Source organism: Apteryx mantelli, chromosome 12 (genome assembly GCF_036417845.1).
Source record: "Apteryx mantelli isolate bAptMan1 chromosome 12, bAptMan1.hap1, whole genome shotgun sequence".
In the NCBI taxonomy this organism is placed as follows: domain Eukaryota; kingdom Metazoa; phylum Chordata; class Aves; order Apterygiformes; family Apterygidae; genus Apteryx; species Apteryx mantelli.
In genome coordinates, this window is record NC_089989.1 from 5,856,023 (window position 1) to 5,873,775 (window position 17,753).

The 17,753-nt window shown below is 35.3% G+C and overlaps 2 protein-coding genes across 3 annotated transcripts in view; one reads left to right on the plus strand and one right to left on the minus strand.

Annotated features, from left to right (window-relative positions):
- The window catches only part of CHDH (choline dehydrogenase), a 463,978-nt gene that overhangs the window by 72,551 nt on the left and 373,674 nt on the right, over positions 1-17,753 (plus strand). The gene's annotated exons all lie outside the window — the stretch shown is intronic.
- The window catches only part of CACNA1D (calcium voltage-gated channel subunit alpha1 D), a 211,740-nt gene that overhangs the window by 54,271 nt on the left and 139,716 nt on the right, over positions 1-17,753 (minus strand). The window contains exons 23-32 of the mRNA XM_067303775.1: positions 17,443-17,530; positions 16,854-16,961; positions 16,639-16,691; positions 16,215-16,361; positions 15,195-15,396; positions 13,711-13,869; positions 11,591-11,701; positions 8,484-8,513; positions 5,951-6,034; positions 5,545-5,628 (exon numbers count right to left, since the gene is read on the minus strand). Coding sequence (XP_067159876.1) covers positions 5,545-5,628; positions 5,951-6,034; positions 8,484-8,513; positions 11,591-11,701; positions 13,711-13,869; positions 15,195-15,396; positions 16,215-16,361; positions 16,639-16,691; positions 16,854-16,961; positions 17,443-17,530 — 1,066 coding nt within the window. The remainder of the gene's footprint in view (positions 1-5,544; positions 5,629-5,950; positions 6,035-8,483; positions 8,514-11,590; positions 11,702-13,710; positions 13,870-15,194; positions 15,397-16,214; positions 16,362-16,638; positions 16,692-16,853; positions 16,962-17,442; positions 17,531-17,753) is intronic.

Sequence of the window (17,753 nt, forward strand, 5' to 3'; positions counted from 1 at the left end):
AAAATGAATTAGTATCAACAAAGCACACGATCTAACATGTGATACTGATGCATGAATTGAGTTCCAAACCAAATTGCAGTGCTTTTGTTCAAATCTGGAACCCAAAATCTCTCACAGGAGGTGGAAATGAGGGCTTTAATCCACTCCATCTAAGAAGCAGCATGAACTGTCCCACCAGTTACTATGTGAGTGGGAGGTTATATAAAAGTGAGCACCAGAAATCCCAGTATACGTTCCACTAGCTGTCTAACAAAAGCAAAGCGTGCCCCGCTGTTCGCAAGTCAACACTATGCACTTTATGGTGCTGAAGTGGTAATAACGGTGCTCCTTCACACCAAATGACGAATATCCAATTCTATTTCTGTGAGAGACTTTTTTGATTTATCACATTGCTACTAACCACTGTTAGTTGTTATGGTAGTATATGCCTTTAATAAGTTTATATGTTTACAATGGTGAGTTCAAGACAATTAGATATTCCTGAGGGACTCGGAAAGAGAGTATCAATGCTGTTCCTTTAAGCCCTGTTTCAGCAAAGAATTTGAGTTTTACTTAACTTCAAAGCTTAAGAGTAGTCCCACAGGGTCTGCATAAAATATTTACACAAAAGAGGAGGAAAGTGAACTCTCCATTTCTTGACATTTTGGCAGCACATGAATGGTAAAAGAGATGAAAATAAAAAATGTGAATTAAAACCTTCGTATCTACTACTGTAACAATGTGATCATGCCTCTAAGTCATCCATTGTTGGTCATCCAAATGGTTTCTCAGCAAATATGAACTGCAGGTAACTTCTCTACAGTCAGACCAGATTGAAATATGTCTGTTATTTCCATTTAAGAACTTATTCATTTATTTTCATTTATTCCATATATTTCATTTCATTTATTTCATCTATTTCACTTATTTATCTCTATCTTATCTGTAGGTAAATTACATATTTTAATGTTCCAGAATGGACGGACCACATCTTCTGTCTCACAATCACTACTCTGGGGTTTCTTTTTCGTTTTTGTTTTTTAATTTAGAAGGAACCATTTTTATGACCACACAAGATCTTGTGTGTCATGTGAAACTCTCTGAAAACAAAAGGTTACCAAAATGCAAAAATAACTATATGGGTTTTAGTAGTGCTTTTAAATTTTGTATTGCTATACCATATATGTATTTACTTGTATATACTTGCCTCTAAAATTTTCTAAAAATAAAATGAACATGAAAACCAATTAGGTTCAGAAAAGAAGAACTGGTTAAAGGAAGGGATATTAAATGACAGAGTAAATAAAAAAACAATCATAGCAAAGGGTGTATTGTCAAAATACATGTTGCACTGAGGTGGGATTTTTTTTGAATCAGTCATTGATCCAGTCCTCCAGGATGCTGAGCAGTCCTGTAAATTGCTGAACACATTAAACACATTGACTTCCGTGGGGTCTGAGAATATTCAAAGCACAGTGATTTCCTGGATACTGTGTGAATGGGGAGTTACTGGATCAGCAGAATCAGCCTCAGGGCACCATAAACATTATTATAAAACTTTAAATAAAAATAAGGAGAGGAACAAGAAAATAAAGAGATGACATTTCCCAAATTTAATACTGAAATCAAGCTGATATATAACTAGAAAGTCCAACCCACTCACTTGAAAAAAACTGGGTCAGATGCAAACACGACATGTACTAGAGGAACTTGCTGGCAGTTGGAATTAGTCTAAAGTTATACAGCTACAATATCAGAATGATGCCTAGTTGTTTCCACCACATGAGGCAATTACATATGCAAACATATAAGAATGTTTAGCTTATCTTGAAGCTGTGTAGATTATTTTAAGTATTTACATTCTTTTAAGTCTTCATTTACATTGACCAACTGAGGTGGCTGTACTAGTGCAATTACAACTGCAACAACATATGATTTTACATTGGTGCTAGCAATTTACACTGTTTCAGATCACCCCACTTTCAAACAGGGCTGAGCATCCTCAGTTTAAGAAGTTTCCATAGCGGGTATTTACATAGGTGCCATTTCAATGGTGCCTGAAATCCTATTGAAAACAAAGCCTTGTTAGCACCTTAGCAGGGCTGTAGATTTTCCAGGACCACTGTTATTGTTAGATAAAAAGTACAGATGGAATGGCACATTTTAGAGTGTCAAAGAAAAGATTCTAAAATATTCAATTTGAATGACACAGATTTACACAAAACTAATGATGTAGGAATAATTCAGTGGAATCAAAACAATAAAAGTCATGTACAAACCTATAGATTTCCCTGGACAGTTTACAGAATTCCCTGTTTCATGTTGAAAATGGGAAATCAAGCCCAGAAATACATTGAAACCACAGTACATTCATGACTTGCACAAACAAAGCACAATAAAGTGGAAAAGACTGGAGACAGACAATATTTAGTACACAAATAAAGGAATCTGCTGTGCAGTACTAGAAGACATCAAAGATGAGTCTTTTCTCTAGTGAGTGTAGCATGAAAAACTAATAAATGACAGCGCTAGTTCTTGATACATAAAATCCAGACTGTGGTGTATATTTTAGCTGAAGATCACTACTTTGATCTCCAGAATATTTTCAAGACAACTGTGTGAATTACTAAAAAGACAGTGTTCATCACAGCTGTAATTAGTTACAAGTAATGCTGTCAAATCAACACTGTCCATACAGTGTTAAATACAGAGTTAAGTACAGGGCCAAGTACAGGGCCACCTTGTACCATAACTGGAACACATTTGAGCTGTTTTTCAATATCTCTTCACAATCAAGTATATTTTGCAGCTATTAGGGAAAGTGATATGCTCCTCAAATATTCTTTCCAGTAATGCAGCCGGTCATGATATTCTCATACAGTTTAACACAAAATCAGAACGAAATTTTAAGGTGAATGAGCCTTAGAATTATTTTGATCATGTTTATTCCTTGAGCTGGCAGTTTGCAAAGCTTGCAGCTGAATAAAGAAATCTGAAGTCCTTAGAGTTAATAGACTGTGTATACTTGAAGGCATTTTGCCATCTTCAAAAAAAGTCGTAACATGATAAAAGAATACATATTTTTTCATATAGGGTTTAAATATATTAGTAATATGTATTACTGTGCTTACCAAACAGACTAGAACCAAAGAAGATTAAAAACTCTTCACATCACTGTTTCTCAACAGCAGCTACTGCAAGTAATTGATGTTGTCCAGGCCAATGTTAATAGGCTCTGAAGGGAGACCTGTATGGGCACAGTATGAGAAGTATTTCTTTTGGCAGCAGCCCCATCCTCCTTGCCCTTGTCCACTCATTCTTGCCCCATCGTGCCCCATACTTGTTGCAACACCTTGTGGTCAGGACCCTGATCCAGCCAGCTCCGAAGCCCCACAAACGCTTGGGGAAGCACAGCTCTCGGAGCTGTGGGAGTAGGAAGAAGGGCTGCGGGTAAAGGCTGCTTAAACTCACAGAGATGCCAAAAGAAATCCTCATCAAACCATAGCCTCAATCTAGATCAGCCTGACAAATCCAAGCTCCTGGTAGCATGGTTTACTGATCTGAACAAAGCACTGAAAGCCCCAACTGTCTTCTAGATGGATCTTGAGTTTTGCCTTTTTCCTCTTTTCTGATCCTGGAACGCTTGGAACAGATCACAACTTTTTCAGCTACAGCTCCTATTCCACATTCCTGGGCATCTTTATTATCCTCGTATTCACAGTTCCAAAACCAAGTTACTGTCTACATGAAATACAAGGTATTGTTTCTGCTATCGACTGGAGGGATGTGATCCTAAGAATTGGGTTCCTGACACAAACCACTGTGGAAAATAAATTTAAAAATGGGTTTTCTCTGAGAAAATGTTCCACTAAAATGGCAATGATAATCACAAGATGGATCATGAACTTTAACATTTAAGAAATTACAAAAGCTTATGTTCAGTCTTTGAATACTTTTTAGTTATGTTAACATTTAGGTTTTACAGAAATGGAAGTGTAGTGTTGAGGTTTTCCTCTCTACCTTCTTTTGATAAAAATGTGTTTAGAATCAAAATCTTAATACTCTTTGCAGGCTCCTCCTTGCATTGCTAGGAGTTTGTAATGCATAGGGCTTAATAGTGACTGGACTTAGTAACTGACTCCAACTACTAAGACCTGTATCATAACTCTTCTGCCTCATTTCCCCCATATATAAAAAAAATCCACCATCTGAGAATATTATTTATTTAAAATTTAAAAAAATTTTGAAAGATGATAAATACTAAATATCCCTACTGAAAAGAAACAATTTGGGTAAGTAATGGAACCCTCTAGAAAAAAAAAAAAAAGGATGTCTAGCAAGGCGCTTACTAAACCAAATTTAAGAGAAAAGGAATGATATTAGCTAGCTCATAAACTGGGTTGGATACAGAAAAATATCTAAGCTGAATATCTTCAAATAAAATAACAGCATGCAGTTATTTACATCTATAGCTTTCTCCAATTAATCTATTCTTTGACACAGGGGAATTATGCAAGTGTTGGGGCCCTGCACCTCCACAGGTATTTCTGGATAACTCAGTTATCTCAGAATTATAAGTAGGTAAGATCCTCAGCAAGTTCAAGAGCCTAACTTCCCCCAGTGATCTGCGCATTCACTGAACATCTTGAGTTGCTGATGTGGATCCAAGACTCACCTTCATTCTCCCTTCCTGAGGTCTTAAGAGGCATTACAGGGAAGAGGCACTTTCCTCTAAAATTTGATTGGGACCAGTTAAACAGAGAAGCATCTAAGTATGGGAAGCACCTGCATATCTGCTTTCATTTTATCTTTTTGTTAACTTTCATTTATCTTTTTCATTATACAGCTCTCCTTGTTAAAGCTAGGAAGTGAGACAGAAAATAGGCAAAAATCAGTGTCTCCCTGTTTGTTCCTTGGAAAAGGATCTTTGTTGTCCAAACGCCTATACGTGTAATGCCTGTCACTGAAAATTTTGGTGAAAAGATGGAATTTTCAAAGTACTTTAACAGTAATTCAACTGTCAGAACATTCACTGCAGGATGGGAAAAGCAAAAGGGATATAAAAAATACCATTTCTTTTTCACAGTATGGAAAGCCTAATTTTCTGTGTACCCTTTCTCCCGCCACCTCATGAGATATGAATGCCAAGATCAAGCTAAAATCAGTCTTCCCACAGAAAAAAATCATTATTTGTTAAACAGCTGAGCCTTTAAAATAATTTTATGCTTGAATTACCAGGGTCAAGCTACCTAAAGAAATTACTGGGCTTCAAATAAAATAGTAACAGAGGCCTAATATTTCCTTTTTTATACATAAAATGAGTTTAAAATATTTTCTGTACATCTATAGAAAAATGTCTTTCTCATTGTTTCATTGTGCTGTGTGTATGTGTATATAGATCCATAATAATAGCTTGTACAAATATCTATATCAATATTTTGGCCTTTGATTCCAGAATATAACAAACTTGTTTCTAAAAAAAGGAGTTTTGGGGATAAAATTTACATTTTCTGTATTTCTTGATGACAGCAATTACTTTTTAGTGCATGAACAGTTGCTACTTACATTAACTTCTGTTATAGCAATATCAACGACGCTACCAACAACAATTAAGGCATCAAAAGTGTTCCATGCATCAGTGAAATAGTGCTGTTAGGACAAGCATTCAGCAGAAAGAGAGCAAGAGAAAAACACAAACAGAAAAAGAGAAGAAAAGGACAGTGTTATAACACAGAAACACTCTAGGCTTCTCCGATGTACCACTATACAATCTTTCCCTTTCATAGCTAAAAAAATTGGTAGAGGAAAAGGCTATTTATTTCCCATATCAACATAATTGACCTGTGACTGGTCTGTACTCAAAGTTTAGAAACATCAGATCAAAATCTGTGACTTGTCCAGATGATGGAAATAGTGGGGAGACAGAGAAAGAGAAGTAGGGACTGGGGAAAGTAAGCTGGGGTATACTCACATCAGCTTCACTGAGAACGACGTCTACTATGCTGCCAATAACGATGAGGGAGTCAAACGTATTCCAGGCATCACTAAAATAGCCCTGAACAGAGCAGGCAGGGTGCAAACGTTTGTGATTACACATGAAATGTCAAATATTTGCATACTTCTGTTTAGTTTTGCATAAACAGAAATTAGTTAAACAAAACCTGTGGTCTAATGAGAAAACAAAACAAAACAAACAATATTGCCTACTGAAGGAAAAGCAACATATATGTACATGTGTGCGTGTGTGTGTATATACATATTATATATACACGCACAGACACACAGACACACACACACACACACACACATACACACAGTACACATGCATAATACACCATCATACAAGCACGAAGTTGGCAAGCAAGCCATCATCCAAAACACTGTTTTGGAGTCCCAGCAGTGCTGAAAAATCCTCACGTATATACCCTAACAAGCACAACAAAGTCCCTTTGACGATATTTCTAAAGGACCAAGCCAATGGAAACCTCCTTAACATTAGTGACTTTGCTCATAAACTAGGCTTAAAATTTAGGAACTCGCGCTACGTTTGCAGTCAGGGCCCGATTCTGTAGCCAGTGAAGACAACACTAAGACCCACAGGAACTTGAACAAGTCCTTAGGGGTATAAATGCAGTTTCTCCAGTGTCTGAAAAGTCATCTTCATAAATTACTTATTCCCCCTTCTGACACTTTCTGGCTTTAACTATATTCCGTATGATGATAGTACTTTATGACCATTTGCAGCAGTGTACCCATGTTATGTTCCGTACTATCATCAGCTAAGAACCCCATTCAGCACTGTCTATTGGCATCAAAACTGTGCAGGTTTGTGCAATAAGATATTTGAAAAGAAACTTTGAGGTGGGTTCCAGGAGCAAACTGTCATTAGTTATGAACACTGGAAACAAATCCAGATATATTCATTTGTTGAAGGTGACTCTATGGAGACAAGGTATGTAGGTTTTCTTCAATATGTGGATTCTGCCTAGTTGTTACAGAATTTCAAAACTGCAAATATTACTGGCCTTCTCTTTCTTCTTATTCAGATATACTGATTTACCAGCCAACTATGCCTAAGGGATGTACATTATGTAACAATGGCTATAATGTACATTTTGTACATGCATTTTGCCTTCTTGGTTATTCATTTTAAAATATTAACTTGCCAGTTGCTACTGCAATTTTTAAAAATAAATTTACAAAGAGTTTAAATGGCAGTATGCAAATTAACCTTATGTCTGGTTAAACTTTTAGACTACTTTAAGATGATGTTTTAGCTCAGTGGGTTAAGTTGCTAGAGATATTTTTAGCACAGAAAAGCAAAATCAGCTAGAAATTTTTTTTAGAAGTGGACAGTATTTTTCTCAAGATTTTGAACTGTCAGAATTTCTAGTAACTTTACAGTTTAGAAGTTACACTCAAGTGAATGATGATTCAAAAAATGCTAATTTCATGTGAAAATTTGCTCTTGGAAGCTACGAAAGCAGAGCTACAGAAGGAGACAGCTCTACACAGTGTTCCAGAAGAGTAAGAACTGAGCAGAGTGTCAGAAAAGTCTCATCATGTTTCTAATGCTACTCTGTTTCCCAGAAATGCCGTACTTACTAATACTATCCTATTTTAAGTCTCATCTCCTTTAAAAAGAGAAGTGCTATAACCATTCCTTAATTTAAGCAAGGGGCTGGGGGAGGAAAATAGGTCTGACTATCGCTACAGCCCTTGTGCCTCATGCTTTGGTTCTCTGGGATTAGTCATCAGTTCCAGTTTTGGGGCATAAGGCAATGTTCATGGATTTGGTCTCCTGAACAAAAATATCCACTTCTGAGAGCTCCTGCACAATTCCCTACCACTCCTCCTTTTAGCCCTCCCACTTCATCAGAACAAGCTGCTCCTGAAGTTTCTGCTAAACATCATGATGGACCGCCTCAACGATACCGAGATGTTTAATTCTAAAGGAGTTAGTACTTGTCAACTAAACAAGGGAAGCTACTCTCACAGTATTCTTCCTGACCATTCACATTCCCTATTTCTCTTGCTTAAAGAAAATATATTTCTTGCTTTTTAAACAATGAAAACTATATATAAAAAATAAGAGACTACTGGCAAATAGCAAACAGATAATTAGCAAAATCCTGAGGAGTGCTACCCGTCTTCCCCTACAACAATGGGAACCAAAGAAAGGTCCTCCAAAGAAAGGCTAATTTCACCTACACAAAAAATAGCTTTACTAGACATACTACAATATATGGCACTTAAATAACATATTCACATTTTGATTCAATACTGCTAAAATACTTTAAACATTTATTTAAGAAACCTTTTCCATCAGTATGGACAAATATTGTTCAAAGTAATATGTAAAGCAAAAGCATACAAATAAACAAAAAACTAAGAGAAAATAAAGATGGTTTTGGAAAAGGGAGGAATGGACAAGTCACAGCAAATAAACATCATGCAAATAAGTTGTTTTCACCACTGCAATGACCCAAGATCAATTCACTTACTAGCCATCTTTCCTTTTTTCTTACAAAAATCTGATGTAAAATGACATGGAAGATCATTACAAGTTTAAGTAACAGTTGGCTATCATGAAGCTGTATATATGGTATGTGTAGATGTATTGTTTTAGATTTCATAGATATATTTTATAATGTACTAACCATGCTAAGTAACAGATTTTAGCATATGTGAAGAACAACATGGATAGAAAAAAGCCTGCCCTTTTAACTTACATTGTGAAAAAGTTATTCATTGAGAAATGCTAAAGGATAAATCACAAATCCTGGGGAATATACAGGCATACAGAATTAAAGACAAAAATATGTTTCTGTTGTTCTATTACATAAATATTTTAGTCCTCATAATGCTCTGTTGAAAAGTTTAGGCCTCACTCTGCAAAGTACTGTGTGTTCCAATCTCCCAATTGACAAGTGTGCCAGACACTAAGCAGCACCTTTAATATCTGCCACTTATCCAAGTTTTATATATTTCAGAGCTGGAAGGCAGTCTTCAGTACCTTAGTTTTATACAACACAATGTCATACCAGGAGTATCAATATTTATAATAGTCTTAGGTTTGCAGGAACAGCAAAAATGGAAGATCACACTTTTTACAGGATTTTTGACAACATATTAAGGGGACACTGTCAAGCAGATCAGATAAAACTAAATTTTTTATATTTTTATTTTTACACAGTAAATAAGAGTTTTCATTTGATGTTTTGAGCATCTTCAAAATAATTTTTTAAATGTACAAAATTAATAAATAAAACTTTCAACTTTGCCAGACTAGACTAAGTAACCCAATGGTGGCACAAACAGAAGAAATTAATCAGTTTTTCCTCACAGATCCTAAAGCAAAAGGTTAAGTTTGGTTTCAGATTGTTCCTAGTATTAATAAATTTTAATAATAATTAAAACAATTCATTATTTTCTTAAACATGTATCTAATTTTAAATTTAGGTTGCTAAAAGACATTCACATTCTGCTTAAGACTGCTAACTGATTTGCAGCTATTAAAAAACTGTAATATACATTGCCTATAGGTGTCTTGCTAAAGAATACTTCACAATAAAAAAAGTTACAAAGAATATCAGGAAACACCTTAAAGATAATTAATTCCATTCCCTTTCTGCTAATTAATCTCTGGCAAAAATCTGATTAATATGATGGCCTTTTAACCTTGTCCTGCTAATTAGCAAGTTTAAGGTCTGCTGCATCTATGAGGGAACAAAATTCAGGAACCGAGGACCTTTCACTGACAGGGTCTTCCCTTCAAACAATCAGCGTTCAGATCCAGAGATCTGTTACAGTAAAAGCATCTAATCAGATAGAAAGCATGTTGCAACAGCTGGAACCCAAATCGTACAAAGTCTTTGAGACTAGTATTAAGACACTGAATATCATTCAAAAGTGAGCAGTAAGTCCATAATACCAATGGAGCACTGCGATTTATACGCTTATGATCAGACCACTGTATTTTGCATTAGCTGCTATTTCTGACTATAGTCACAAGTGCATGGAAAACCATACAAGGATTGACAATCTTCTTTCAAAGAACAGATGACAAAATGTAGCAAAATCTCCTGAGACTTCAGTGTGAAACAAGGATACAGAACAGGAAATGCAATCATGAAATACAGTCAGCATACTCATGGTGCTGTGCTCCACATATCTTAACTCTCTCCTCTGGGGCCTCATGTTATGTTATTTTTGGTGTGAAATCCCTAGCATTTAAGTAAGATAGGTGACACAAAAATACAAATAAATTCATCAGAAATATATACAATGGATTGGCCAGGGCAGAGGGGGACTACGGGAGAGTGGGTAAGCATTCACCCAGAACTCCACACTTCACATCCCAACACCAGACCTCAAGGGATGTATGACTTGTTCACTTACGCAAGCAAATACATAAAGCTAGCTTTAAATCAAGTAGCTCAGGCTACACAGCAAAGCTAATGGCTAAACGCAAGCTCAATAAATAGTCTCGAAAAGCTGGACAGTAGTCACACGTGTTCCCCATGCTGAGCTCTGGGCTGCCATGGCTCTGAAGTGTCAGAGCTAGTTAGTTTAAAGCACCAGTAAGTTTGCCCACAGAGCCTACAGTCACGCAGTCTGCTGTTTAAAACACAGGAAGGGCAGAGCCCACATTCAGCTTATGGATGCAGATGTCCTGACTACTTTAAAAGAAGGGCAATGAAAAAAGAAAAATACCGGGCCTAGATGGTGAGATCAGTAAGCCTCAAATGGCATGGCTGGTTTTTTTCATATTCTGTGCAGAGTGAGTGACCACATTTTACTTATTTACATAGATATAAGACCAGAATAAATATTGATTTCATTGTAACTGAAACCAAAATTCAGTTTAGCTTTTCTTTCTTAAATTTCACACTGTCATAAATGGGATGTGAGAACTGAACAAATAAGACTGGATGAACTATCATAATCTGATTTTCATCATTCCTTTTCAATTAGTAATTATAGTTATCAGTATCTCTGTAAAACCTACTTCAGAAAACATGCTTGCATTGTTCATTTTGACAGTGTCCCTTTAAGGCAAGGAATCTAAGCTGCTTACTGTGGGTCCCTCTACCAAATGCTGTGTATACGGAATTGAAAACAAAAAACTAAGAAGGCTACTTGAATATGCAAAGTTATTTATGTGTATGTTTGTAGTACTTAGCTATATTTTATAAAATAAAGATATATTATAATTTTGCATTTTAGAAAACAAAGTATGACATAACATACAAGTCTTTACTGAGCATTAACTTTGTTTAAGATTATGAATACAGTACCATGAATATAAGAAGCGGTAATGCTTGTAACAGGAAAAGATTTATCTGATTTAGAAAGGGACCTTTCCATTACCCTCAAAGTATTCCAAATTTCATCAACTACCTTGTAATATTTTTTCTGATATCTGTATTTCATTTCCTGGAGTTACATATACACATATAATCAAATTAACATTTTTGTGAAGATTTCACTGATAGTTAAATGTGGGAAACATGTAGGTTCTTCTTGTTAATTGAATAATATATAATGTGATACTTGTTATACTTAATTCTTTTGGTGATAACCTAATTAAAGCACATCTAAAACTTACCTTGGGTTTGAACGCAATCACTTTCAAAACCATTTCAACAGTGAACACTCCTGTGAAAACCATATTCATAATGTCCATTGCATCATTAAAGAGCTTAGACTGTCCATAGTGCTGTGAATGAAAAATATGACACTTTTAAAAGTAAAGGATTGTAAATATTAAATGAAAGTAGGATAGCATAAGACGAAGTTGGCAAAAAAGCAGTCCAGGAAGATGTTTTCTCTTAGTATTTATGATGCAGACTTATACGCATAAAGACTAATTGAATATTGCCGGTCAAAAATGGAGTTATCTAAAATTGATTCTGTTAAGGCACTGAGTGGAACAAATTTGTCATTCCTCTACATACTTAGAGGATCTCCAGAGAGATGGTTTTGAGAAGAAAACCGGCCCCTCAAAAATGAGGTATTAAGCAAAAGCAATTTCCCAAGTTGTTTATGATATGCTTAAAAGTTATATAACTTTGTGTTGCACTTATTTAGAAAGTCTGCAGTATGTTAGTCAAAGAATAATATGTATTGTGTGGCAATGATAATTTTAAGGGGATACAGCTCCCACAAGTTTACAGCAAAAGTAAGCAGAATGGGTATGTAAATTGGATTTTAGCTAATCTTTTTCTTATTAAAATCTAAAGTATTGGGGAAGAGAAAGAAATAACTGGGAAAAGTAGACAAGAGAAATAGCTGGTGAAAAACAGTGCGTGTGTAATGCTGGAAAAAGAAGAAAAAGGTAAAAGTATATATACACACACACACACACACAGAAAAAACACACAAAAATACGCACAGATATATACACAGCTAATATATGAAAATAGATGTTTGTATGAGGTTTGCATTATCATACAGTTCTATGGTTATTCTACACATGATATTTTTAAGCTTCTGAAGAAGATACAAACACCAGAGATAGAAAGATGGTGTAGTGCGTATACAAAAAGAACACAAAACAAGTACAGAAGCTAGAAGGAAGTGAAGTAATGCTTAAATGCATTATGTAAAAGAATATATTAGATAAAAGATCTAACTGATTGATAGAAATGTTTGCTCACAAAAGTAGGCTTTTATGTACTCTTTAGATTTTCTTGCACATGGATGGTCTTGGGAATACACAAATGTAAATTATATTATGCTGCAGGTAAAAATACGGCACAAAAGCTTGATTTTAGCATAGGTAACTCCAAGAAAAACTGATTTTTGCAAAGTATTTTTTGGTGCAAATTAAGTATTTAACCACACAAGCGGCATTAAAGTATCTTCCAAAGGACGCTTTGGCAAAGACTGCTATTTCATATTTTTGGAACATATAGGTCACAGAGTCCAATATTACCCTTTCTGTACTCAGTGGACTTTGTACAGGAGAGGATTGTGGAATCTTGCATGAAGTTACTCTCTCCACTAATTGCTTTCAAACACTGACTGATGAATATCACTTACAGTGTCCAATATTACTCTGAGCTTTTAGTAGCCTTCACTAATTATAGTGTGTTCTTTCACAAGTACATAATTAATAAGTATAATCAGTACAGCAATTATTATTTTGATCTATCACTAATAATCGGACTGCACAGCATGGCTGGGGAGCAGTGTTGTGGGGGAACATTATATACATAGGAAGAGAAATTTTGACACAACTGTAAAAAATGGCTTGTTCAAGTCTTTGAAACTGATCGAGTTTTCAGGATACCCCTCTTGTACCTCCCCCTTTTATCTCCAGCTGCTTCATCAGTTATCTCATATCCTTCTGTCATCTGAAGGAAGAATAACTTTAGAAATAGCGAAAGCTTAAAACAGAATAGCACCCAGTAATTTTCCTTTGGAACACTAAAGTCTTGAGGGAAGAAAGTGGAGGGAGGGAATCTATGCATTGCTTCTCTCATTCCTGCCATTCTTTCTTGTTAGGGAAACCTTTATCAACATCAAGCAGTTTTAAAGAATTTTACTTCACAGAACTGATACACAGATTGGAATACGTCACTGAAGAGTACTATGTCCAGAGGGTTTTTTTAAATTTCACTACATAAAGAAGTAGATGTTGCCATAAATGAAAGGCACTGTATCTCCCATATTCTTCCCTGAAATTCATGCCAAAGGCTTCAAAAAAGCTTCTGGTTTTCCTACCTGCATAGCCAAGCAAAGTGTGTTCAGCATGATGAGGACAAACATGATGTATTCAAATCCAGTAGAGTTCACCACATACCAGAACTTGTACTGGTAAGGATTTTTTGGAATATATCTACGAAGAGGGCGTGCCTTCAAGGCATATTCTACACACTGACGCTGTAAAAGTAAACACATCAAAAATTGTCAGACTGTACATAACAGTGAATCACTAGGGAATACTATTTATAAGTGCAAATTCTTAAATAGAAGTCTAAAAAACAGGCAGTGTATCTACTTGGTATAGAGTTTTTTATTATTAAGTATTAATCAAGTAATCAAGTAGCTTACCAATCTTCACTTGGTCATTTACAACTGCAACTAACCTTATGCACTACTCAGCCACATAAAAAGAAATCAAAAAATACTCATGGAAATTCTGAAATGTTTTGCCTCTATATAGTGTAGTAGCATACAGTAGTACACTACAGACTACATGTGTGTGTGTATAGGTATAGTATATAGTACAATACCTCATGTGTAGTATGGATATTACTCATCATGGTGCTATCCAGCCATCATAATTCTAATGAATTATCTAGAATTAATTCTAAAGAATCTTAGCTAATAATAAAGATGACTATTAAGTCACCTATAAAAGCCATGCTTTGCCTTTACGCAGTTTTCAATCACAAATGTAACAGCACAGCATAAAACCACAGAGTCAGGAAAATAAATACTGGAGGAGTGTTATTCATAACAGTTCAGTTAAACTGCCCAGTAAAATCATGTTACATAGATGGGAACATAATGGATTCACCTCCAACTCTATCAGGGTTTGAAATCTTCAGAGAGGTTGGGCCTTCCCCCTTTCCTTTTGAAGGATGCTTACATAAGCTGACTGATAGAGCACAAAATGTCATATGAATGCTACTCAAAGTTTCATGGTTAACTTCATTTAAATATGTATTACAGTGGAATATGTGTACCTGAAAGATCATGACCCCTGACTGATGAGTTTCTCAGTCAAAGGATTAAACAATAAGAGGTGCAGAATTTGTTCGAATCTGAATACAAACCATGAGTTTCTTTATAAATAGAAAAAAACAAGCATAAAAATCTACTTTGAACATTTTCCTTAATATGGGACAAATATTCAGAATGTAGTATTTATATTTCTATTCTTATTGTAAAACCTACCCCTGCCTACAGATAAGTTGGCAAATGCTACATTCTTCTTAATGTGACACCAACAAGCGAGACACTAAGAAGCTGACAAGCTTAATGTAACACCCTTCATAACAAAAAGGCTGAGATGTTGGGCTTACAGAAAGAGGAACATCGAGTGACTTGCATAGCTATTGACAGTAGTATTTACTAATTCTGTTTTTTTACTAAGATATGTGCTTGGTGCCCTCTTCAGACCCAAAGCAGAAAGGAAGCTCTTCATGCATAAATAAACAAGGATACTTTCAAAAATTAAAGAGTTCATTATTTATTTTAACCTGATTTTTGTCCAGCTCACAGTTCTTATATTCTTGTTCTCCCTGTTCTTGGAATGTAACAATGACAAAACCAACAAATATGTTCATCATAAAAAAAGCAATAATGATGATATAGATGATGAAAAAAATGGAGATCTCCACTCTATAGTTGTATACAGGTCCTACATTCTCGCCATTCGAATCAATGGCTTTGTACAGCAGTCTGAAAAACAAAAAAGTGTATCTTTATTATCATTAAAATGGCAAAAGACAGTAAAATATGCTGACTTAGAGGATGGATTTTAGAAATGGCCTACTGTTTTACAAGTTTTGTAGTGCAAGTTTTACTCAAAGGCCTAAAATTTTCATATTATTTAAAGGGCATGGAAGGATAAACATCTAAAAGGATTACTTCCATTAGAGCTGAAGAACAGTCCATTATAGCAGAAGTAGCTGAAAGATTAGGAATCAAACAATATAAAACATAAGATTACACTGATTTTAACAGGCACACACACACACACACAAAAAGGACAATACTATATCCAGAAACCATATGGTGCTTTTATGTTATCCTATGTGGAGCTCACATTTTTAAATTGATTTTACTGGCAAAAGACGACTTGAATAATGAGCATTTTCAGCATTCAGTTTGACCTAATACGCACTAATGATGAGTTCTCAACAGCTGTACTTTGTCTATTCTGTATCCATAGTGAAATCTCAAAATATAAAATGAAGACTGAAATCTCATTTTGTTGAATTCCCGAATCCAACATTGCCCACTCACTGCTCCATTACAGACTGCAAAGGCAGTGAATTGCTGAAATACAATTATAGGAAAAATGCACACAGACTTTTATATAAAGAACAGTACATTCAGAACAATGATATGCTTTTTTCTCTTCCTCCGTTAATAAGTTTTTATATCATCACTTAGGACTGTTTTGCTCCCCCAAAAAACCTGGTAAATGATAGAGAACCGTTCTGGAAAATGCAACTGTGTTAACAATGCTGTGAATACAGGGAGAATTCACTCACGCTGGCCAGCCTTCAAAAGTAGATACTGTAAAAAGGGCCATCATAGCAGACAAAACATTGTCAAAGTTGAAATCACTGTTTTGCCAGACCCTCTCTTTGACCATTGGATTATCAACATCTCCATCTTTATAAACAATATATATCCCCCTGTGGGAAAGGGAAAGAAAAACTGTGATTAGTGAAATATTAGATTAGCCTCAGAATTATTCAATCTTCTATTCAAAATAGTTGATTTGATGCCATCGCTAAACTTGTTTAATTTCCTTGCTAACTTTGGTTGACCACCTTTATGTTTTAGAGTTTGCTGGTGGATTTAAGATGATGATTCCAACTCACATAAACCTACATGGCTTGAGACATGCCTGCCCAGTTGCTACAGTTTAAACTATAATGTGTCACATTCATAAATCAAAGGAGTTCTCACCGGCATTCCTCAGGATTCTGTTTTGCCTCATCAGTGCACCTATAGAATTTTCCCTACATACAAAACAACAACAAAAAAGGTAAAATGCAGTACATATAAAATAAACACATTTATACTATGACTGGTTCAAAACAGGACCAGCCCCAGTTCCAGCACCAAGTCACCAAGAAGAGCTTTCTTGTTCTTGATGCAGTGTAAATTTTGAGTTTATTTACCTTGAACAGCTGCACTCCAATACAAGCAAACATGAACTGCAGCAGAGTTGTAACAATCATGATATTACCGATAGTTCTAATAGCCACAAAGACACATTGAACAACATGCTGCAAAGAAAGAAAAAAAGATTTTAACACAATTTTTACATAGTAGTATCATAAAATACATACAAGAGTAAAGGCATATTTTCTCACATTGATTATTTTTTAAAAATAACTATTTTTGTGATGTCAGTATTATACCTAGACTTGTTTTCTAAATTTCTCAGATGTCTGTTGAAATAGACCCATTAACATCTGGTTAAAAATTACAAATGCACAGTGGAATGACAATAAAAATACTGCTGTGACACATTGGCTCATAGCAAGTGTAATGGCCAAAATCTGCACTCAGTGGCATGATACATATAAACTCTTGTAAGAGTGGGCAGAATCGGGCCCAGCATGCTTAAGAATCAGGAACTGACTTTTGGCCTTGCCCTGTGACCCTCTCCAGGCATTTTCTTTTGTAGTACAGTTTTTAACCTGAGGCAGGACTGAAGAAACAGGCCAAAAGAAATGGAAATTAGAAAAAGATAAAAGTAAAAACCTTAAGTCCTTTTGCTCTGTTTATTGCCCTTAGAGGCCTCAAGACTCTTAAAACTCTGAGGATCTTCACAACTGAGATAGCACTTGATCTAGGGAAAAAAGAAAAGTTATTCCGTTACTTTTCAGTTAACTAGTTTTCTTACTACAAATAACAATGCTATTGCAACTTCCTTATATATGAAAATTCAGGAAAGTCTTAAGATTTTTGAAGTCCTTTACAGATCTTTTATGAATATTAAAAATACTATTAATCTCAAATATTGTAAGAATGATTTTGATTTCTGGAGCAACTTGGGAATTAACAGCTCAAAG